Here is a 26,088-nt window from a genome sequence, read left to right on the forward strand (position 1 = left end):
ACCGACCTATAAAATATCGATATTCCTTGTCTGTGAAATACATGTTTTTTTATCTGTTCACTCTAAAAAGACCTGATCATTAGCCAAATATGGTATATCATTTTAGTCAATCAGCGTTTCAATATTGAAATTTCCATGTAAACAGTGACAGGCAAACGGCTGTATTAGGCATGCACATGTACATACATACGATGACATTTAAGGGGTGTTTCTGATAGTGCCTTAACAATAGAGTCAACAGTGTGGAAAATATCTGCAAAAAAAATCAAACTTTTGTTGAATCGTGTGATCCTTTGTCACTAATGGTTGTGCCATTTATACAATGGCGGACTGCTAGATGATAGGTTACCGTTTCAATGAAAGCGGTCTTATACAGAAGGAAATATTTGTACAATCCCGTGTTTTATGAAATGATCAGTCAGTTATATTTTGAAGAATGCTGCACGCACGAAATGTACGAAGCAAGCCAGCTAAGGGGCCTTGCAGAATTTGCATATAGGGAAGGTGCTAGGGAGGAAAACTGCTACATTTCCTCCACAGACCCCGATATATTAGGGCCTCACCTTACCGATGTGTTTATGCAAGTGCCAGGGACACAGTCATGGCCTTTCCCGGAATTAATCAAATTAGGTGCTAACCAGCGAAAACAATTTTTGTCCGACATACTCTGCTTGAGGCACAACATCTAAAAATTCAAGGACACACAACACTCATTCGAGAAAATCTGAGAAATTTCGTTCACTAAAAGTGTTTATGTCGCTTAGAAAGAACTTATTGCAAAGACCACAAAAAATACGCACTTTTTATGGCGCCAACTTCACGCGCTGGCACTAGTGTAGATCGCGTTCAGTGCCGAAGCAACTTTAGAAAAGGAATTTGAACTTCATTTTGAACAAATCCTAACGAAGTTTTGTCATAAATTGGCATGCGGTCCGCTATAATATGCGGCTTTTCCGATTCGATTCGAGGAATTGAAATTATTTAAATTTTGCCATTCGATGAGAACATCTAAACCTACAACAAACATTCTTGCCAACACTAATGAAACATTGATTCATAAACAACAGTGTACGGATTTCACACTCTGTCTCTCTTTGTCAAGCTCATTGTGTGAGATCCTAAACAAAAAGGCAGGTAGCTTTAGGAGAAACGTATCGTGACCCCAATAAAATATAAATCATGATGAACTTAGTGATCTAAACATGTCGGGTTCCCCTGAAATTGTGTGGACTGTGACACCTTCCAGTAAACTACACAATCCATTTCATTTAATTTTCCGAGTAAAGGTTGATGAGACGAGATAAGGTTAACTTGCCTATCACCAGTATCTATATCTTGAATGCCAGAGCAAATCGTTTTGATTTATTAAATTTCCTTTCCACAAGATTCCCCTGCCCAGTACAAGCAGAACGTATCCATTAATGTCCATTATACTGCATGGCAAAAGGACGCGCAAACTCAGTGTACATAATCGAAGTTGTGCTCTGTAATTTGTCACGTACACGGCTTGCTTGATTGACTAGCGGTAGATGTCCACATTACAGTATCATTGGTATGCGTTGCTTTAATCTACAGCTCATCAAAATCAATTTTACTGTAATGTTTTCTGTTTTCGATTCAATTTGTGGCTTGTGTTTTCAAATTGAAAATAAACTGCTGAAAATATTGTTATTGGAAGAAAGTGTTTTCGGTCTGTAATTTAACGAGTGGTAATTTTACAGATCTTCTGAAAATGGGGCGATAGGTAGTTGTCTTTTATACAAAGTAATAAGCTTACATATTTGAGTGCATTCTTGTGACTAAAGGCTTTGAAACTGAGACCGAGGAATAATTGTTTTGTCGCGTGTGCCGTAAGTTTTTAGCTGACTTTATTGAACTAAGGTACTATTACAAGGTAACCCATTGTACGAAGTATCAGAGAGCGTTTAGTCATTTATAACTCACTAACCACGTGACCACCACTGAAGTATCTCCGTCGGATTCACTTCTTACATTGCGAGCTGAACGCAATGTAACAGAAGTGCCAATTGCTTAAACGTGCCATGAATGATACGGATCATTACGGATCACATGGTCCCTGAACCTAACTAAAGTTCCTTGATTTGTTGACCAAAATACCATTTTACAAATCATTGACATTAATTTATCAAAGATGCAAACCAATGCCATAGGAATGACCATGCCTGGTTTGGCTGAAAACATAAAGCGGTTTGGTTTCGGGAACTCGTAAATATTATTTACCTAGACAAAAATTCCAAACACAAGAAACGATGATTATATAGGAACAGGAGACTCGAATAAAAATTCATATGTAATAAATTAAATTTTCTCCCTGGCCGTTCAAATCGTGTCTGGCAATACCTGAGCATTGCTGTTAATTTTTTTAGCGTAAAATGAAAGTTCTTAATACTATTAATTTATGTAATGTATGTGACGAGGGAATGGTTATAGTTTAGATAAATTCTAACCATGATTCTTCGCGACACTGGAAGTCCTGCTTGTGGATAATACTTTTAATGGAACACTCAAATAAAGAGGTTGCGATTATCTATGGAGTTAGAAACAACAAAATGCTATATTTCTGTTTTTGTCTCTCTGAGTGTGTTTTCTTGTACATTTATAAATTTTGCGAGCCGTTTTTAAGCAATTTTCGTATTGTGGCAAGCTTTTAACATTTGCAAAATTCCATTTTTTTTCTCTGGTCCATGAACTCTATGAAGACGTGGAGCTTTTGAAAATGTAACAAACTACAACTCATTATACAGGTAGAGTTTTTCAGGTTCATATTTTGGAAGTGCATTTTGATGCAACGGAAGACAGACAGACATATTTCATAAAAGAATACTGTAGTTTCAATGACACTGTGGTAGTATGAATAAACGTTTTTTTTATCACATCCATATTGATTTGCCTAGACTATATTCTTACATATCAACAAACACTGCGTTTAAACAATTTCCTTTACAGCATTGCAGTTTCAGCATTGTAACGAGAGAATCAAAATACAGATAACAGTTAAAGATTTTTTTTCAAGTCAATTCAAATGAACCAAGAATGGCTTTGAAATAGCAAATGTTCAGTGTCAGTGACACTCCTCTGTCTGTCTCAGTATTCTGTCTTGTGTTGCTATCCTTCCATTCAGATCTGTTTCTTTTCCTCTGCCTGGACTCTCCCTCTATATGTCTGTCCATCAGCTTTGCAAAAACCTGCTTTGAGATTTCCAGACGGATTTGCAGATCCAATGATCCGTTACTAGATATCTGTGCAACGTCCTTGCCTTTTGAGTAGCTAATTCTGTCAGAGAGTTACAACCGATCACTTTGTGCTATCCATTTCTCTATTAATAAACTTATCTGGTTTTTTCTGCCTCAGTCTGTCACTTAGTCTCTCCCTGTGTCTCCGCTGTTGTATTTTGCACGTAAAATGAAAACGTCCGTAGATAGCAAAACTATGACAGTCTATTCTAAGACGAGGCTTGTAACCACGGCAACACCGTTTAATATCGAGTCAATGTCCTGAAATTAAAATTGCAAATACACTAGCACAATTATTGATATTTGAAAACTGACTAGCCTTTGACATCTCACCAATTCACCTTGGTGGTATAAGCTCTCCTGTATAGCATCAGAGAACTGATTCTTTAGACGGAACAAACAAGAATCGCCGAATGGAGTTGAACCTGATTGCTCATAATTGAGAGAGTATTCAAAGAGAACTGATTTCCACTGGCGATAGCAGTTTTGAAGTAGCCCTTATAGACAAACGTTCAACGCTACTTTTAACTGGATTAGCCTTAGGTTATTCCAATACAGGCAGTTTGTGCTGTTCTCTGATTCAGGCGTTATGAACAGCAATGGAAAACATGACACGCGAACAGAATTTTTCAGTCTTACTAGTTCGCTGCTTCCATGGACCAATCTCCAGACATGTATTTAGTGTATTTCTCCTTCATTAAAAATTCCATCAGCTGTAACTTTTGCCATGATTTATTTTTCTGTTTGCGTAAAAAAACTTTTTGTTTCGTTCAAATTCCTAGGGCAGCCGCTCAACTTGTCAACTCAGCCTGGATATGTTTATTGTCAAATGTCATTGGTAGCGACAGTTACTGAATTTTATTTTCGACTAGAATTTATTTGCGAACGATAACTTTGTACGTCGCATACGATGTATTACATTGACAAGGCTGACACCTCGTATTCGAACACAATGTTGGGAGAAGAAGAGAGGAAAATTTACGTTTTTCTTCAACAAAAACAATGTAAATGTTATGAACCGTTACAACTATAGTCCCTCTAACATGCATGATTCCCTGTGTATAGGGCCGTTCACAGTTTACGTCAATGTTCTCTCATTAATATGCAAAAATAAATATTTGTCCGCATTTTTAGATTACGCTTTTGAAAATTACGCATGCAAGAACGACGAAAATACATCTCAGTGGGCGACTGCTAGTGTAACAGTGAATACTAAAAAACATATTCACGACTCAGAGTACAAGCTGCAAAAACAGCCACGCATGCAACATTGATAAAATTTGTCCGCATTTCAAGCTGCGTGTCCGATGTCGCGCGCGTACAGCTATATTTAGTAACAAACCTGTAACCGTGAACAAGGCTATTGTGTATTTATTATCGACATGGAAACTATACAACCTGCACAAGGTATGCCATACTACGTCCACTGTATTTTTGAAAACGGTGTACAAACGGCACAATATATGAAACTATATTGAGTCTGATCGATCTTATTGATAGTTATGCTTGAAATGTGTGATTGATTATGTCTGGTATCTTCATGTTGTGAGCACTCTGGTCAGCTTACACACTATAGAACTGTAAATGACACTAGAGAGGGTCGAAAATTAATGTGAAACAAAGTAAAAAAATTATAAACATTGTAAACGTATAATGAACAGCAATTTCTGTTCGTTTCAATTAAGGTGATACTGGCTGAAGTAGTGCATGGGACGAGATGAATGTGAATGTTTAAATTTGTGTGCAAGATGATTACTGTAGACGCTTATCATCACTGAATAACTCAAACAGAGAAAACGTGATTTCAAAGTGTAAAATGTTCAGCTCTCATAATTTAATTTTTCCCCCGAAAAGGGCGTCAAAAACTTGGTACTTGGTAGAGGTTTGGTGATTGTATAAATATATAAATTATAAGTAGTAACGCCATAAATTCTAATCCATGGTAATTACTTAACGATACACACATGGTGATCAGTAACTCCGTTGGAAGGTATTTGTGGTGTTCGTCATCACTTTATGTGCATCAAAATTGGTGGCGATTTATTGCGACAGATTTCTCGTGACTCACAACCTTCTTTTTACTTCAATTGTTCAAAAACTTCTAAATTCTATGAATGCCAATCCGTCAATGTTTCACATCGCGGTCTGTCCTGTACATGGACAATATTTTCGCGGTGAACGAGACGACCATCATCATTTACAACGACGCTTGTGCAGATTGAAATACTGTAAAAGAAATTTCTCGGCAAGTTAGTTTGTATAAGAGTTCTCGTCGATACGGGACAGCCGTGTACTAAAAGATCATTTTCATATGGCAAAGACAGGTGCATTGGCGAGCTTTGACGTCAGAATTATTGATGCCCTATATGCGATGTGTCTGCAGCAATGATTTCTGCTTAGGATTGTATGGTTACACCTGACCAATTTGAAACAGACACCCTTCCTCTGATGATCGGGATCCTGAAGCTAAAATTCAAGATAAAAGTTTCACGATCTTAGATTTTAAAACTTCAGAATGTATTCAAAGCTATGAAACATTCCTTTGGCATGAGAATAATTTTGTTACCATAAAGTTTCTATGAAGTTAGCTACATTTTATAAAGTTTAATACCGCAAAAAATGCCGAATATTATATCAGAGACCTACCTACTTGACTTCTGCTATCGTAGGAATTGTTTGTTTGTTCGTGATGTCTTTACTGAATTACTTTTTTCGACCAATCACTTCAACAGTTTTGCTCTGCAGTTGTTTTTATCGCCGGTATTTTACATTTTCTTGTTTTGCCATGTTACTGCTAAGCATGTACAATTCATCTCTAAGCATAATAATTGAGGTCGTACGAAGAGACAAATAAAAGTACTTCATTGCAAGATGGAAACTAAAACGTTTGCTCGACACGTTTTGTAAAGGTTTTGGGCCGAGAATAAACTTTGAAGAAAAGTGATAAAAACAGTCTTGTGGCTTTACCAAAATATAAGAAATACAAACGTGAAAGCAATCGTATATAGGCATTGTGTATACTGTTGTTATGAAAAGCCATATCTTTGAATGCTATAGTAAACTTATACCAAGAACGACATAGACAATAATGATAACACATATACCATCAATGATATAAAGCTTTCGAATTTCTGCTCAATTGTGCATCGAATTTTATCGTATCTTTGTGATAACAAGAAAACTAATGAAAAATGAAAGCACAATATTTTATGATCATATAGGAAGTTTTTACGAATCCTACGTATGGTGTAAACCCATTCGAAGTAATGGAATATCGATGCAAAATTTTCCTTTCAATTGTATGCCGCATCATCAAGTAACGGTTTTGCAATTTATCTTCAGGGATCCATTCACGTGTAAGCTTTTGTGAGCAGATATCTAATTTAAGTGTATGTAATTCAATTTAAAACCAGCGAGCACCGGAAAGTTCTCATGACCTTCCGTTGTCTTGGTGATCATCAATTGCAAATGTACACATCCGACAGGGAGAGTTCTTCGTGCATCTAGCGCTCATTACGGGTCATTAGAGTAAAGTGTGACTAATCTCAACCATTGATTGATTGATTACAAATCAGAATAGCTTTATTTCGACACTTTGACTTAAAAAAACTGTTTTGCCATTTCCTAACACGGTAGCCTCGCCGACATACTCCTCCTACGGGGGTTCAAACAGCCATGACCTCTGACCTACATAGTGGTCGTCGGTATCACTGTCCGCTGCATTAACTCTGGCGTTTTCATGATAAGGTTAAACACACGGTAGTGCTAAGCTGACTTGCCATGACCCTGTAAGCATTAGTCGAATGCTATCGGTGATGCATATATACATGTTATAAAAACCTCTATTTTACCTTCATTGTGAATTCCGGATGTCTCAAAGTTGGAGAGCCTCATTTGTAGGTTTACAAAATAGTATTTCACTAAATTAATATTTGGAATTTTATGTTAAAGTGATGTCTTCACAGCAATATTGGGCACAGAGAGCGATTTCAGACAATTTGGTGCATTGACCCCGATTACAATTCTCGGTTTATTGTCAAAAGGGACTAAAGTTTACCAACGTAGACACGCATCAACGTAAAAAACATCTACAATATCTCACAAAAAGTCGCCCATTCCAAATACCTAAAGGTCGTGACATTTTTTTCGTCTTAAGACAAATGTCTGATTTTTTATGAACAGGCACACTAAATTGTACGTTATAATTAACGATTACTTACTGCGTTGAATGTCTTTCCTGATTTTTCAACTTCTGCACCTCGGAGATCATATAAGCCTTGAAAGCCTGACATTTTGTAGTAATTTGTTACGTGAAGAGGGATTTCATTATTCATGGCGCGGAAAGTTGCGTTGAAGGATAAACGTTTATATCACTTAAAGCTTGTTTTATGTCCCACTGTCTGTGTTCAAATTCAGCAAGGGAAACGTCACTTTTTTTCGATATAATTTGTTTTTCTACTTCAATTCCAAATTTAGAATTTCCTTTCCTGCCTCCGATGAAAGTGATTCTTTACACTTTAAGTTAGAATTTACAACTTGAGATTGATTTTCTGAACGTGCATGGAAATTCACAGACAGAATTTCAGCTACACGTCTCGATCTGTTACAAATTGGCGTCGACCAATTTTATGGTTGCATCAAAATTTTATGGGTACATGCACATCGATCGCATGACTTGCGGGTCGTTTAAGACGATTTTCATCGACATCTCAGGGTATCACATTTTTTGCTATTCATGAGCGTATGAGTGCTCTGTTCTCATCGAATATCGGCATTTATTTCACTTTGCTTTCCGTTTCTCAGCTATTCATTCTGACCACGATCGCTTTGCTATTCAGTGATCATCTTGGTAAAACAAGAACTGCAGAATATGTCTTAAATTATTTAAAAAATTATGGTACACATACATATGCCACATGAGTAGCTATGTATACATATCTACGTGTGTGTATGTATGTATGTATATATGTATGTATGTATGTATGTATGTATGTATGTATGTATGTATGTATGTATGTATGTATGTATGTATGTATGTGTGTGTGTGTGTGTGTGTGTGTGTGTGTGTGTGTGTGTGTGTGTGTGTGTGTGTGTGTGTGTATGTATGTATGTATGTATGTATGTATGTATGTATGTATGTATGCATGCATGCATGCATGCATGCATGCATGCATACATGTTTGCATGCTTGCATGCATCCAAGCATGCAAGCATGCATTCATACTTACATGCATACATAAGCTTACATACATACATTCATGCATGCTTGTGTGTATGTATGTGCTATGTTTGCACGCATGCAATTATATTTTAGAAACAGCAAGCTTAAACGCTTATTCTATCTGCCAGTTTTGATGAAGATTAACGAAATCGCACTTCACGAAATATGACAGTGGGACGTTTTGAGATCAAAATGGGTACCGTGCTCCTTGCTTAGAATGTAATATTAAAACTGTTTACATAGAAGATAAAACGCCTACTCTCATCTTTAATTTTAATGGTCGCTGTACCAACACTTATCGTGGCCAAAAACGATAGAATTTGAAATCTTTCATATTTCTGATATTTTGTTGATTATTCGCACCCTTCCTTAAAGCACCTTCGCGTAGAGGCCAGTCGCAGTTTGTCATCGCGAATCTCACTTGTCATCGTAAAGTTAGTTCAGCTAGCTTTAAGACGTCGAGCATCAGGATTACTGCGTCAATTTCAACGGATGAAGGGCAGCGCTGAATCATTTCACAGGATGACGGTTGGATTTCTCGTACGCCACCTTCGTTGTCAGATTAATGCACCGCGAAATAGAAACCCTTCTGTCACCACGAAACAAAATAAATTAAGATTTAAAATGGCAATGATCACAGCAATAAAAAAGAGCTCTTTGTAAAGCCGAAGCGTTCTCGTCATATATAATCAAAAAGTTTCCTGAAAGTTATTTTTACTGAGATTTGAAGGGGAAAGTAAGTCGTATAATTGGCCCCTGCTTAAATAAGGCTTGGAATTAGATGTTTTGTATGGATGTCACGTGACAAAACCTTCAACTTTTCATACTCGATCCGTTGGAAGTGATATTAACTTTTAATTCCATTGTTATGAATTTTATCAATTTATTTCCAGACGCATTCATATTTTGCGAGATCTTGGTGGATTAATTTCCTCTAAGTAGGCCTACCCTGTGCGGAAGGGAATAAAAAGGGACAAATGCGTTAATATAAGATGAAAGCCAGGTGAACACATACGTCCAAAGAATAAAGATGAAATCCAGGGGAACATACGTCCAATGAATAAAGTTCAATAATTTTGGACTGCACCCAGCAAACACTATAGGTTTGAGAACTTATTATGTGACCACTAATTTTGAAATGCGCAAATTAAACACCATTAAGAACATTGATCATGCAGTGAGCGCTGATGAATGGCTTGGCCTATGCAAATTGTCGTTACATACTGCGTTTAAATAGGGTGTTGTAATTCGTTTGGACAAAATTCCGTCATTACGTAACAGAAATAGAATGGGACGACAATTTATTTAAAAGCAAACATATTCATTAAGTTAATGGTCTTTAATTTGTGCAATTTAGGTCCCATAATCGCGAGCTATTGCAATTTATGTAACGTAATTTTTAATCAAGACGGCGACACCTTCAGAGTCAATTACTAACTAATGATAGTTCATTATCTGCATTTCGTACTGCCTTCCACAACAAATTTTCTCGACATAGGGATTTATTCTTGGAAATTATTCGTAGCATCGTCTCCTAAACTTTTTTGGTCACACTTTCCATGATGAACTTAAAATTTAAAATCGCTGTAAGATTAGAGAGTGCTTTAGGCTGCATACTGGGGGGGGGGGGGGGGCTGGAAGAATCGCTCGACTGCAATTGAAATTCGTTTTAGATCCCCACTCAATACCGCCAAAACAGTTCAAATCCCACACTCTGTATGATCAAAAGTGTTCAAATCCACCCCTACTATATGCCGAAACATTTATTAAGCCAATATTAAATTAAACATTGATATGCTTTCTTTTCGAGTAAGTTTGCTCTTTGTATCAACACCAATCTATTGTTTTACGCCCTAGCATTTTTAAATATTCAGTATTCAGCTTGCCAACACAGGCTGTGTATGTGTACTGTGCATTTGTATCATTGACAAATGAATTTAAGTATGGACTCTAATTTAATCGTCAACAATACAGGCTTTGTTGACAATTTGATTATTGTGTTTCAGTATATATGAAATATGATATGATCATTAGATTGAATAGAAATATTAAAAAAATTCAACAGTTGCAGCTTCTGTCCCCTGTTACAAGGTCTACTTGTTGGTTTTCTTATGAAAATTCAAAGGCATTCATACTCTCATGAAATGCTATAAAATTGTAAGAATTGGTTTCATTATTATAAACATTAGGGCCATTGGATGAGACAACTATATAATTTATGCATTTTTGTTGAATTATCTCCCAATCTGTGGAATCTAAAAGTGTAAAACCAGGGAACCAAAATATTTTCAGATCCCATCCCTATACACAGTGCAAAACGTTCAAATTCCCCTTCTACTATCCCCAGAACTTTCAAATCATCTCACCGTTCTACTACCCCAAGACTTTCAAATCGCCTCCCCCTCTACTACTCCAAGAACTTTCAAATCGCCTCCCCCTCTACTACTCCAAGAACTTTCAAATCACCTCCCCGTTCTACTGCCCTCAGAACTTTCGAATCACCCCCCCCTCTACTACTCCCAGAATTTTCAAATAATCTCTTTCATTCCTCCAGCGCCCCCCCCTACCCAGTATTTGTGTATGCAGCCTTACTCATATAGTAATGGCATTTGCACAATACACCGGGACGGTGCGATTGTCGCTCAAACAGATTACTATACAAAGAGTTTGATGATATCACTTCAACAGTATGTATGGACAAAATAATCTGGCTCAACGGATTTCAAGAAGTGCTGTCCGAAGGCATTATCGATACAAAAAATCCGGTGAGCCCCTGTGATCCATGATTTAACATTCCTATGTGAATTGTAACCTAAGTTGACTAATGCATCATTACTCCCTGATATGTCAGAATAATACTAATCATTTCATCGTCTGTAAAATGTTTTCCGAAATGAAAATAAGTAATTAAATAAATAATGTTTTGGTGAACTGAGAAACGGAATGCCATGATGACCACGTCATCTTCTGTTTTTTCAAAGCAAAGGATTTGTTAATATAGACAACTTGTGTAATTCTCATAATGGAAGTAGCACAGAGACTTTAACGATCTCGTGGACTTTTTCGCCATAGTGTAAAGTTGTTAATATCAGCAAAAATGTCGGAAAGTCACGTATCGAAAAAAAGCTGTGAGTTGGGGGAGAAATGCACACCAAAATAATTTGAAATTTATTTGATCAAATGTATAATGATATTGAAGACCATTTTCAGCAAAGAAAATTAGCGAAAATGAATTATGAAGTTTTCGGTATTATGGAAAACTTCCTAAATGGATTACGTATAGGTAGGCCTAGATGGTGTCGTTCATTGTTTCACTGCGATAGGTATAGACTATTATCATTGATAAACCATATTCGGAATCAACATATTGTAGATATATCCACATTCTTATAAAATCGCACCTTACGAATATCAGAACTTACGTTTCATATTACGTGAAAATGGAAGTCGTACATGTCCGCGAGTATGAGAGAGAGAGAGAGAGAGAGAGAGAGAGAGAGAGAGAGAGAGAGAGAGAGAGGGGAGGGATGAATCTGTAGGTGTAAGATCAACATTTAGTTTATCCGATTCCATTTGATAAACTAATCAGTAGCCTTTCGAAGAAAAATCATGACCAACAAAGAAATTTGCACTATTGTAAAAAGTTTTCCATAATGTTCCAGAAACATTTGTCACCAACACATGTACACTACCATTCCCTGGTAAAATGAATTGACTCGAATGCTAGACTCGGTATATTAACTGGGCAATAGCTTTGTATGTTGAATATTGAGAGGGAATAACCCTTTAATATGTTACTTTTGACACATACATTGTATAAATAAACTCATGTTCGGAGTGAAATTTAGCTGTCACCAATAACATTGAGCGTTACATATACATAGAGGTTGTATTGACAAATCAAACACAAGGAATTTCGACATTGTTGTGAAGGTGAAACAAGAAAATGTATTACACAACAGAGCGTAAAGAATGACAAATTGAACTTTTACGATAACTGTCAATGGTGACGCATCTTGAATCTAATTTGCAAATCTGACGTCCAAATCGCATGGAGATAAAAAAATATAAAAAAAACAAACAAAAGAAGAAAAAAGCAAGAAAAATTCGATGATATGGAGAAGACATCTCTATACTTGAGAGCAGGGATGGCACTTGAAAAGCAGGCTATACGACTTATTGACGTGACTACGGCGAGCTGTTGCAAGACACAATGCATCAAGGACCTCGTTAAAGGTTTATAACCACAGTGGGTAGAATTACAAATTAAAAACGCAGTTCAGTGCTTTATCCCACACTGAAGCACGAAATCGCTAAAACCGAATTCATAGTGACCTAGAATGTTCAAAGGGTCATACCTGACGTGTTCTCATTTTTCTGTTTGCGTAGAATTTATCAGTCATGTTTTGCATTTATCTTTGTTCGGGAGATATTTGTTTTGTAAGAAGGCCTTTGACTCCAAAGTACTAATTTTATTTGAACAGATCTTGTGACGGAGGATTTCGAAACTCGATGACTTGATTGCCAACGTATGAATGTCTTCCCTTTCCCGCCCGCCGCCGATTTGTTACTTGAGATTTTAGTTCACAAGATAGAAATTGTTGATTTAAAAGATATTTTTCAGAATGAAATTACAAGACAACTTTTCAAACCTTGAAGGTGTAAACATTAATTGGCGACCCTATATCATGCTAAGAGACACTTTCTTGTGAAACTAGTTATCAAAAGCGTAGAGATATTCCAAAACAAGTGTATATCTTTCCGGAATTAGTATGCAACATGAAACGATATACTTCAGTCATTGTTGTGACAAAACCGTTCATTTCTCTCTCTTAATTCAGAGTCGGTAGAATAATTTGTATATATTCAGTAACCTGTAATGGAGAGAATCTTTTACTCCTTGACTACTGTTCGTACCAGTCCATGAGAAAGTTTGCGCTGTTTATCCAGAGTTTAGTGACTTACATCTCACTGATAAGATTGAAGCTCCGATAACTAGAACTCCACTTATGTTGGCTAATTGATTCTTGATCTATTTAATCAGAACAAGGAGGCTTTGTATGGTGTTTAAATAACCTCTGCACACAAAATATATTGTTACTTATTTGTATTTGTTATATTTCAAAACGAAATCTAGTTATGTGTTATGATCCAAAGCTAAGGGGCTAGATATGGTATGTTCAGTCATATACTTACAATTTGTTTGTTAATATCTGACATAATCTGTAAACTATGATATCACCTTAACAACTTCTACTACTACTAAGCGTTTGAATGGGTGTGAGATAGTGATAGCAGCGACACTCAAGTTGTTGCGAAGTCAGCGACAGTATGCAGAAAACGTGACAGCATTGCTCATTAAAATTCGAGTTTTATGTCATTTGACATCACTCTAAGAATAACTTACACAAACTGCGTTATTGCAGTCGCTATTGTGGTCTTGATGATGTTTATTATTTGCATCACGAAATTATTCCGGGAGAATGAAGCTGTCATTTATTACTTTAACGAGCTACACATTAAAGAACAATAAAATCGATGAAATTAAAAGAGGAAGGAGGAGATGCATATGAAGTCATTTAGCGTTGTCTCCTTGGAATACACAAGGGTAAGATAACAAGGCAAAGAAATAAAAAACGGAATGGCTTGAGATAGTTGAAAATAATTGACAAGTCCCTGTAAGAGTAAATTCGGTGCAGAAAAGATTTAATACTTACCATGAACGAGAAGATTGCAAATAATGTATACCACGTGTAAAGCGCGGGTAGCTTTTCCCATGCTGCATATAGAGGGTTCCACTCACAAGGGAAAAAACATAAAGATTCTCTAGCGAAAACACGCCGGGTACACGGAGACAACGGGTAGCTGATGAATCACCGCTTTCATGCTGGGCTGTTGAATTCCATGCTAAGGGAAGCTGAACGCACTGCGTCACTACGATCCAAACAAGGAGGACGCTTTTTAAAACTGAAACCAGAGATAAAGTACTTCTCAGGATAACACCAGGAAAACAAATCCCACGTTTCTAATGTCAGAGATTTCACTAAATCGGATATGAAAAGATCACTCTATCCCACGTCGTCTTTCCTGATTGGCCGCGAGAGGTTCCATCAGACAAAAAAAAGATGGATTATAGTTCCTGTTGAGGGTAAAACAGCAGTCAGCGATCAAAATAAGTGGCACGCTAGCTTTAAATCCGTGATCGCTCTCCTTGGTAGAAACATATTAATGCGAAGAGCCCCTGTTGAAGGAATTCTTTCCTCAAGAGGACGTGATTGGTGCGTTGTAGTATCCATGGCAACCACGTACATTAAATAAATGAAATTTAGGTTGTCTCAGTGTCGTTTGATGTGATCCGACATGAATATGATTAATCAGGGTGGTACATCACCAAAACGTGAGGAATTCAGCTCAGTGGTCCTGGCTATAAGCTGAATCCGTTTCTGCCGGTAGCAGGTGTAACGGGGAAGACAAGTAACAGAGTACCTGCAAATGCTGACACAGACCTGCAATGAGTACAGCAGTGATCCAAAGGTTCTTTCTATTCAGACCCGGAACACCCTCTGGCGTTACAGCGTTTTCCCTAAATAAGCCCTTTCTATCGGGAACTACTTACCCCGGATTTAACCCATTTTGACTGCACAGTTCCCATTTTGTGTAACGAAGTGAGGCAATCTCGTGAAATTTGTTCTCAATATCTGTGAGTGGTGGCGATATTGAAACTCTGGAAGTAAGAGAAAGCTAAGGAGATCGGCGCCACTAGCCGTGTGATCTCCAACGTGACAAGCCGTCGAGCAGATTGTGTAAATCGAATTTAATCAAACTTACCAAAAATGTGGCAGTGAGATATAATCCCACCACACAGCGTTAAATAGGACCATTAACAAGGTCTGTATTTGAATTTCTAGAAAGCTTTTTATGAAATTAGAATGCATATTAGCGTTGGTCATGGTTGGTTTGACTGTAGGCTCTTTGTTTGATGAACAAACCTGTGCGGTACAGCGAAGAATTAGTTGCTATGTCTTATTTCATCACAAAGTATTAATTCTCTGCTTGATTTGCTTTATGCCGTATCAAGTCATCTATCAGTGAACATAAGACGTCAAAAACAGATCTGATGACGCAAACCACAAGGAAAACAACAGTATGGTATATCTGGTGTTAAATCCTGCCCGTTATATTTTCTGTGCGATATTTATGTATGCTTTACAGGGTATTACAAGTGATGGACAAGGGACAACACGAACACGGGTCATAAATCCAACGAGTAAGGTTGGATCAGAAATCAACCACATATAGAGTACACTTTTTCGAGTGTCTAGGACAAAACACGAAAACGTATATGGAATTTTGAAACAACAGATGTAGCATCTTCAATGTACCTACGTTCACTTCGTCCGCTTTGAAAACTACGCATTATTTTCATTAAGAGAAATTTGACTGGACTGCATGGTATTGGCGATCCATGCCAGCAAGTCACAATAATTCGAAAACGCGTTCCTCTGCATACAAAGAACTCTGTCAATTGAAGTAATCATAAACAAAAGCTAATTATGATAAAACGCTATTAAAGCCATCTATTGTTAATTTTTAGGAATTCTGTAATTGCTTTAATCCAACCTTTTAATTTTCTCCCCCCACCGTTTTTCTCTATCATCTCATCTGTTATATCTTCACTTTTATTGCTTTACAGATTGATTGCTAGATTCATTTTAACATCAAATGTTGTGCTTGCCTGGAGGTTCGCCATGACCGCGATTACTGTACTCCGTGCCGCGTTGTGCAAGCCTTGATACGTGGTGCCCATTATAACGTGATCTGCTAATACCAATGGTGCTTGCCATGATCTATCGTAACAATCATTATGTGTTGTGTATAGTAACGGCCGTTGTGCTTCCGAACAAGCAGTGACGATTTTAGCATAAGCCTCGACATGCCAAGCATTGGAGCCATGGTGTGCTGAGCAAGCCAAACTTGTGCTATCATTGATGACATGGCCGCAGACTGACCAAATTGCCAAGGGGGCGGGGGAGAAAATAGCTTAGCTTGGATTTAGGTAATTTATATAAATCTACACATTGCCCCCCTTGCGTGCACCCCCCGTAGGCTACGGCCATGGATGAATACTACTCAGCAAGACTTTCAATTGAATTTCTATGCCGGATTAAGTTTCGAATAAAAATTACCAAAAGGCGATGAACTTTGTTTTTTTCCGTGAAATGAAATGATATGGACGTTGCTATTGACAACGGCCCTTGTAAACATAAATTACTTCCACGTTTCGTTCGGACTTGACCGAAAAGCAATTCTGTATCCTGAATCAGCCAGTCAACGATGCATTTCTTTCAACAGATTTGGGTTGTTTGCAGGATACCCCCTCTACGGTAATGTCATGATTTCACGTCCGAATGATATCATTGCAATATTCAATGCACATTCAGCATTTGCAAACCACATCGTGTCCAGCGGCACGCCGAAAGACCTAGCGGCAAAAGAACCAATTAATCAATGTAAAAGCTGTTTTGAGTGTTATTAGCCATTGGTGCTCTCTCTCTCTCTCTCTCTCTCTCTCTCTCTCTCTCTCTCTCTCTCTCTCTCTCTCTCTCTCTGAAATTTATCGAGGAATCGATATACCGAATTGTTGTTTCAATCATTGTGTTTAATCTTTGTGGCAAGTCTGATTAGCAAGGAGACACTCAGTTCAATGCAATGGCAGATTTATTCATTGATTTATCACAAATGAAAGATCATTCAATGAGCTCTGAGAGAATATTAACAAATGGACACTCTCTATAGAACAACGTTTGATGGTCACATTCTTGTTCTACTCCCCAAATATGTTGAGATACACGGTATTATGCAAAATACATTGTTATTGTTGAATAATCGTGAATTCTGGTCCGGACTAGAATTCAAATTTAAACAATAACAGTGCACTTTTCACAAATATCCGCTATGTTGACAAGCTAAATAGTGGATGTTTAAACATGCGTTTTGGTGTAGAACAAGCCAGAAAGTGCAATTGACATACAAAACAAAAGAAATAAAAAAACCATTACAAGTTACAGCTACTGACTCAGTATAATAGAAAATGCTGTCAGAATGTTGGGTGAATGTCTGGACACACCGGCTGATCACAGTAATCATCTGTCTTCAATGCTGATCTTGGATTCTGTGTACATATTTCGAGTATCTTATGCATAATCTCTTAAAATCCGAGCAATAAATGAATCCTAAATGACATCTCGACCTTGCTCGTGGAATGTAATGATGTATACTTCACGAAGAGTTGGCGGCTAGCCAGTTCCCATCCGGGATTATTTCCGTTTTGGTAACTGAGACGATCCGTCGCCATCATGTCTCTGTGTGATTATTCGTGATCTTCGTGTCAATGAGGTTTTCTTCGATTCTGAAAATCTGAAATGAAACACTACTAATACATCAAACCTTTAGTCTGTTCGACTGCATCAAAACTTTAATCAATATATTACGTAGTGTGCATGTGTTTGCTAATAAGCGCCAATAGCTGACGACCGTCAGTCGGTGTGATATGAATATGGATGTCTATTTTTTACATCCATGATATGAATCGCTATTACTTATGACTGCCAAGATTGTATTTAAATGCACAGACACACAGACACAGACAGACATAGACTGAACAGACACACAGACTCATATATATATATATATATATATATATATATATATATATACACACATATGCATATATACATATATATATATATATATATACACATATGCATATATACATATATATATATATATATATATATATATATATATATCATATAATGATATCATAATGCCAAACCTTTAACTTGTCAACACAGCCTGTATATATTATTTTTAACAACGACGTATTATAGGCCGGACTGGAATTTACTTGTCACCAATCATATTGCACACTGCGTTGTGTGAGCAAGGGTAACGCTTTTTATTTCAATTTGCTTAGGGGAGAAAATATCAAAATGTACTTTAAGGAAGTGAAATAATAAAAATGATATCAACAATTACTGCTATTCTCCCTTTAAAAATGGTCATAGTTGCTCCACTAGGTATGTGTCTGCAGAGAGAATACATACAAGTAGCGTTTAAAGAATATCGTTAATCTCAGACACCTGCCAATGTATGTTGTATTTTAAGCAAGAATATGTGACTTCTCCTTGAAGAAAAAGAGAGAAAATTATCTATTTTGTCGGTCAAGTCACGGTTTCGAGAAATTTGGCACAGCCATTTTAGAGGTGCTCGAGAAACGTCAAAATGTGAATACCGGTGGTTTACACACGCAAGGTCTTGATTATACGATGTATTTGTAAAAACGAGACCACCTTGTAGATCACGTACTGAACGTGAATGTGATGACGAGACCACTTTGTAGATCACGTAGTGAACGTGAATGTGATGAACTACTCTTGATGAGAATCGGTCATTCAGCTTGTAAACCGATCGATACTTAAATCCATTGACCAATCGAACATGGAACCCTTGGAAGTAAAACCTGACGATCAACTCGACCAGTTCGCAAGTCTAATCTAAATTTTTCACCAGTGTAACGGACTTCATTCATAAAGGTGATCATAAGATTTAAAGAGGTCAAGAGGTCAACGTATATACTTACTGTGTTGCAGCATTTCATTTAGCTAAGAAATGGGTTCCAATGCGCAGTATCCATGGCAACGTTCGCAAGAACCTGAAAATAAAGTATATATCCAAAATTAAGGTCTGTTTAAGGGCACTTGTCCAAGGTCTTTGATGACAAGGTGGTCCACTTTCTCAAACATCAAAATTTATGTTCAAGTGACTTTGATTGGTGTCACAGGGTAATAAATGGAATGTGGCAGTCATACATTTACATCTCAAACAACTGATGTCCACATCGTGTTGTGTCAATTGTCTTACTCTTCCCATGACGATGCACTCGTCGCTGATCTTATAGTACGTCTGAACACGTACAATGCTGCTGTAGCACCAAAGCACGAAAAGTGACCCTCTGTTCTCGGTTTATCTCATAAACATTAAGGCATTAAATTGTGCTTGCATTTTTCGTCCATTTTTGCTTTATTTGTGAATATCAACCGGGTATGTTGATTATTTTTTTACCTTTTCTTTGGTTTTGATGATGCATAAAAAAGAAAGGCCGTTGTGTTACGGATTAAACTAGAACGTATCATTGTGTTTTCCAGTGTTATCTTGAACAATATCTGTAGGTCAGTCCATCAAATCTTAAGGTTTTTGAAAGAAATAAAGAAAGTTTCTTTTTAAGCTGAGAAACACTGATGGAACAGTATAAAGGTAGAACGCCCCTCGAAATTGAAAGATTAAACTGTTACTCAAAATGTTCGTGAGGGAACTTTAAATCGATCCATTGCGAAATCAAGAATAAATATTAGGGTCTAGAGAAGCATATTACCCAGTATCACAATACATTCCACAATTCAATTCAAAATGGCCGCCATTCTTGTATCGACTCTAGGGAGAAAAATTACAATTTTTGATTTCCACAAAACTTTACTCAGTCCATGAACTTTAGAATGAGTCACCAAAAGTGGTAGATCAAAAAATATCGTACAAGTTTAAGAGACCGAATATCTGTCCCTAAGATGCATTGTATCTTACAGTCACCTGTAATCTAAATATGCCCATATATGGTCAAAGGGGCGTTCCTTGGTATTCAAAATGCCCATGTGAGGGCGCTGTTTTTAAAAAGCGGCCACCCGCTTAAAATCTGTGATTGGTTACATTTTCTCTTTCCATGGTAACTGTTGCAAACTTGGAACAGGTGACAGTATACCTTTGACACCAATCATACTTTATTAGTTCCTGTAAATGGATCTTCTTTCCCTTCAGAATACATCTGATAATCTTCGATTGTCATGTTGTCCCATTACAACAGAATTTTGGCTGCAACCTGAGCAATTTCCAATCGAGATTACATTTGAACAAAGAAAAATCCGTCTTGTGATAGCCTTCTCAAAGGAAAGTCTGTTTTCTCACATTCCTGGCCGCTGGGAGTGCGGGATCGACAGTGTGGGAAAAATCGATCCCACACTCTCAGAAACCGTCCCACACTGTGCATTAAATATTACACGAGCTCTGATTGGATGATATACAGTCTGTTTTGTTCCACTCGCAAAATGTTATCCAATGGCACGACGAGTAACGCACGGACCAGAACTACAAAGTAAGCAGTTCAAAGTACAGTGGCAGACGACAGAGTTGTCACGAGTTTTGATAATATTGTACGTGTCCAATATAGAAATAACGGGCGACGCGCTGACCATTAACGTTTATTTGTGGGCAAGGGCGAGAGGAAAGCCAAAAATTAACGGGCGAGGCTTGCCGAGCCCGTCAATTTGGCTTTCCTCGAGCCCGCGCCCACAAATAAACGTTAATGGTCAGAGTGGAGTCTGTTATTTCTATTATATTATCAGTGAACCCAAGAAAATGGTCAAAATTTCCGAAAATTTCAGGAGCGAACGACAACTGGGCCCCAGAAACTGAGCAACACGCGACGCACTGTCACGTGAGCTGTAAAAAATTGGCAAATCCGGAGATGTTTTCAGAAAAAAGTATCTCAACTTGACCTACAAGTGCTCCATTTTATTTTGTGATTGATTATGATTTATGTTTGAGCTGTAAAGTTACGATACTTTGAGTTGTTAATCTTATTATTCATATTCACGGGCACGTAAACAAACTGTGTATTTGTGGTCAGTCACGTGGTTCAGCTCGCCAAATCAAAAGGCGACGGACAGGGCATGGTAATATAATATGAATTTAACGCATTTTGTGGTCATGTGAGAATCAAAGAATCTCACACACCAAGGACCTGGGATCAGATTTCTCACACTCGTTGGGGATATTTTGTCTCACACGAGCCGCAGGCGAGTGTGAGACAAAATATCCTCAGCTCGTGTGAGAAATCTGATCCCAGGTCCTTGGGGGTGTGAGATTCTATTATTCCCACATTAGTATCGGTTCAGTACTAGCGTATTCGACAGCACCACCAGCGACGAAATTCGTGTTTTCAAGAGTGTGGAATTCATCGCGCAATCTCGAAGGAAAAATATGATGCTGTCTGTAAAGGAGAGTTTGAAAATATAGCCCTTAAATATCCCAATGGAAAGGACGCCAAATTTATTGAAAGTACAAATACTCAAATAAAGATATGATGGAACTTGCAAATCGTCACGGTAGTATGGCTGATGATCCATCAGTTTAATTACATGCACATGCACACGTAAATCTACATGTATAAATTTGTCTGCTGTTTATTATCATATAAAACTCCACATTTACGATTTTTAGAGAAGTATGTTGTTATATATTGGAGTATATTCCAGGTAAAATAATCTATTTATGTTACAGTACTATTACACACTGAATACTGTGCATTGTTTGACTTTCTCCATTGTCTTAGGAAAATAGAATTCCAACCTCCTATTTCCAGATTTAAATAGTCATTCTCTTTGAAATACACCGCAGACTTGATTCTTGAACTACAAAATCAACATAAAATGGCAGTAATCAGGAAGAAGACCATTTGACTCATTTTTCCACATAATGCCGGAAGGCGGATATTCCCGAAATTCACACGTTTTAAGGAAATAGCACCGTCGACTTCCTCTCTGCTTGCCATCACAATAGAGTTTATTATTTTGAAATCAATATAAAAGAACTTAATACCTAACTTTATTGAAAGGGTTTGTGAATAAATTGACGAGTCATCACATCACCGTGGTCTCTCCCCCCCCTCTCTCTCTAACAAATTTATATAGCGCCTGATATCCACAGTTTATGCTCAGTGCTGCTTTTAGTGATAATTAAAATGCTCTCTCGAAGATGTGCGCTTTTGAGCGTCTTTGAAATCGGGACTCATTTTGTATGTTGAAATGTAGAGAGCTGTGGAGAATTAACGACGACCGTTGGAAGTCAGAGTCCATCTGGTGGAGTGCAGAAGGCAATTATCCGATGAACGAAGAAGTATGTGATGAAGAACACAGTGTATTAAATTCCTGAGATGTTGTGGAAACAGTCTTGTGAGGGCCTTGCAAGTAATGAACAGAAGTTTGAACATGATATAATGAGGTACAGGAAGCTATAGTGAAATCGTTTAAGAACGGGAATAGGCCTAATGTGGTCCGATTTCTGAACAATACGACTCACGACAGAACCCTGGAAATGACGAAATATTTTCTCAGTGACGTCATTTATAACACCACACGCTCATTCCATGTTGCAGTTCTTCAGAAAACGTCACGTGACGAGAAAATAGATATGATTAGTCCCTTATGGTTCAAAAAAGTGACGTCAGAATGTAGGGAAATATTTTTTGAAAAGGTGCCCTGTCACGTGACCATACGCTTAGTGTCGTCTGCAACTTTGAAACAATTTGAAAGGCAGGTTAATAATGAGCGCCCAGGATAAGCAACGGGTCTATGACAAAAATAGCAAGATTTTCTATTTCAACAGCGTAGAAACTTAAAAAGCTCATGGTCAACAAAGATTGATGTGCGACAAAGGACGTTATATGGTATGCTACGGACATTTTTGCTTCTTTTTGTGAAGAATTCGGCACTATTGCTCCTGCTATAGAGAATCGATAAGTGAACTTCTCCACTAAGGTAATGTATTGTCCCAGTGCCTCTGCATCAAAGAACATTTAAAACAATAGCATGGAAGAGCATGAGCATGTGGTGTGTTATAAAACACCTATAACCTGGTCATTATTCGGGCTATAACGCCCATTTATTACCCCTCGTGACCGTGTGTTACCAAAAACACATCGCCATACCCCGAGGCCGTAGGCCGAGGAGTATAGCGATGTGTTTCTGGTAACGCACGGCCCCTCGGGGTAATAAACGGGCGCTATAGCCCTCATGAGCAGGTAATGGGTGTTTAATATATGCATCCAACGAAGGCTATTCTTTGACATCAATAACAGGTCTCATGTTTCCGGGGAGGGGGAATATGTGGTGTGCGTGTGATAAAGTTACCTTTCTTGAGTTACGGAGCGGAATGCGTATCTACGTTCTGTCCCCGACACTCAAGATATCGACACTTTCAAACTCTGCTGTTGAATTCTAAAAGTTCTATGAACTCTTACAACTTTAGCAAAGTGAGCACAGTTATTTTCAACGCTATACAGCGACAGCGTTACTGTACTTTATGGATATTTGTCACGGAGCTGTACAGCTATGGTTACCTCTTCATTCTGTCTTTTAGATCTTTGGGATTTTGCAATACCTTTCAAAAGCGCTTTAAATTTTAATTAAGCCACGAAATTCGCTTTTTATGATATAAATCTCTTATAAAATCAGAAGCTTTCTGTTCTCATGTTTTTCGTCTTATTGTTCAAAACGTTACTGATACCTTTTCAATAATATTTAAAGTTTGTTTGAATTTCTAAATTGATTAATTTCATCGATGCTTACTTTGTTATTTGTACACCTAGCTCATTACATGTATTATTACGATAGAAGTTAAGTACTATTCCAAATTAATCGAAGTGGGCGCATGAGGGCGCTGGGCTTTGTGGATCATTTTATCATCCGCTGCATATCCGCGCAACATCGCTTCCAAAATAATGTCTTTGTTTTCCTGGCTAGATGTGATCTGGAAATTATGAAAAAGCTCTGAAGATTTGGATTTTTATCAATTTAAGGAGAAAGACGCCTCGGTATGATTTCAACAATGCGTCGTGTCATTACATTATGTGACCACAATATTGCAACTTCTCCCACATTACTTCAAACCGTGTTCTACTCGTCTCTATACAGTAGCAGCGAGACTTTTTTTTATTTAGTCTGTCTGTCTAAACAGAACATGAACGTAGAATGACACAGAATTTCAAGTTGTTAGGCTATCTTCAAACCAGCTGTTTGAAAATTGAGAATTATTTACCTCACATAATCATATCACACGGATCTGAAATATGTTTTTCTTTAAAAAATAAAGCTGTTCTCTGATTTAATTTTCAATAAACAGATAATTTCCCAGGGCAACAAACCAATTTTGATTTTCTGGTTCAAACACTAGACGAAACAAATATATATAGCTTTCAGTTTTTTTGAAATAATTTATATCCTTCCTAAATCGCGAGCAATACCTGAAGTCTCTCATTCTGGCAACCGAATGCTCCTATGATGACACGTCATACCATGCAGCCGTTTCTGAAAAATTGAAGTCTGACCTGTATAACTGAACAATCTACAACAAAGAAACTGGCAAATACCCGATGCTGTTGAAAACACTGCATGGAGTCGCGATCCGTCAACCATGACAGACATTGCAACAAAAAGCGTCCTGATACAGAAAATGTGATCTCATCTTATCAAGAAAAGCTGACTACAGCAAAATTAACTTCGGAAAATGGAAAGTAGAAAATAGCTTCGTGTGATACAATACTGATGGCGCTTGACTCCTTTAACCATACGACTCTTGGACTTATGCCATCATACCACAAAACGAGGCCATGAACATGCTGGACATTTAGAGTTTCTCAACAATAGTCCGAGTCCTTCTATATATTCGAGTTGACCTCAGTTGAAAGCCGGCTTTGTTTAGCGGCGAAGTCCTTTTATTGCACGCCCTCAACGATAGCCTCGAGCAGGGCGAGGCTGCTTGCAGCCAAATAATCACCGCCCCCTGTTGATGTGCTATCCCCGTTCCTCTCGGCCCTGTCGAGCCACAAAAGGTTGTGAAAGAGTACATGTATTAGGTACAGTTCATATTTGGTATTTACTTCCATCAGTGTAGGGCTGTAACGTATTACCAAAACGATACGGCAGAAGAAAGATTCGTAGAACTTTCGCGCATAAGGTCGAACCCAAATTAAAAAGCCCCAGAGGTAATTTTCTTGACGTCGGATCACATGTTGGAAAGTTTACCTATACACTCAGTCTTCTGTTCTACTTCAGTTATAGACAAACATAAAATGCAACACACCAATCTGATTGCAGTGTACTGGACAACTGAACAAAGCTTCCCAACGTTAACCTCGACAGCTTTTCACAGTATTCAAGTGTGGATGCATTGCACTGAGTAATGCCGATTCAATTTGCGCAATCAGCATTCAAAACTCACAATCGCCGACTCAAGCTGTATCACTCTTTATTCTACCGTTTGTGTGTGTTTTCGTATGTGCAGTTTCTCTGATTTGAAATTGAGTTCTTGCAATTGCATTGTCGGAGGACGCTACGAAGTTTAACTAGTGCAGAGCTGTAACTTATGAACTCGTGAAACCACACAGCCGCCCGTTATATGTATGAGAGAGAGAGAGAGAGAGAGAGAGAGAGAGAGAGAGAGAGAGAGAGAGACCGCTGACGTATCGGTCTTTTTGATCGAGCCTTGGGTCAGTACAGGTTGCGCAACGACGGTAGCCTGATTCACTTGAAACCCCAGCTACATCAATTTATACCACGGCTAACTAGTGTAGCTATGGTTGCAATGGCTACAAATACGGTGAGTCGAGCGCTAAACTGTCGACAGTCCCTTTTGCCTCTTATTGGTGTACATACGACCGTGGGGGTAATCGCAAGCGTAGCGCCGGGGCCGCGTAAGTTGACACAAGTGCCTTACGGCACTTGC

The 26,088-nt window shown here is 37.9% G+C and overlaps 1 protein-coding gene across 1 annotated transcript in view; it reads right to left on the reverse strand.

The window, feature by feature from the left end:
- LOC139120663 (neuronal acetylcholine receptor subunit alpha-9-like) overlaps nucleotides 1-15,160 on the reverse strand; it is a 36,204-nt gene extending 21,044 nt beyond the window's left edge. The window contains exon 1 of the mRNA XM_070685188.1: nucleotides 14,193-15,160. Within this exon, the coding sequence (XP_070541289.1) occupies nucleotides 14,193-14,253 (61 nt within the window). The 5' untranslated portion in view covers nucleotides 14,254-15,160. The remainder of the gene's footprint in view (nucleotides 1-14,192) is intronic.
- Between the last annotated feature and the right edge of the window lie 10,928 nt (nucleotides 15,161-26,088).

Source organism: Ptychodera flava, chromosome 20 (assembly GCF_041260155.1).
Source record: "Ptychodera flava strain L36383 chromosome 20, AS_Pfla_20210202, whole genome shotgun sequence".
Lineage (NCBI taxonomy): Eukaryota > Metazoa > Hemichordata > Enteropneusta > Ptychoderidae > Ptychodera > Ptychodera flava.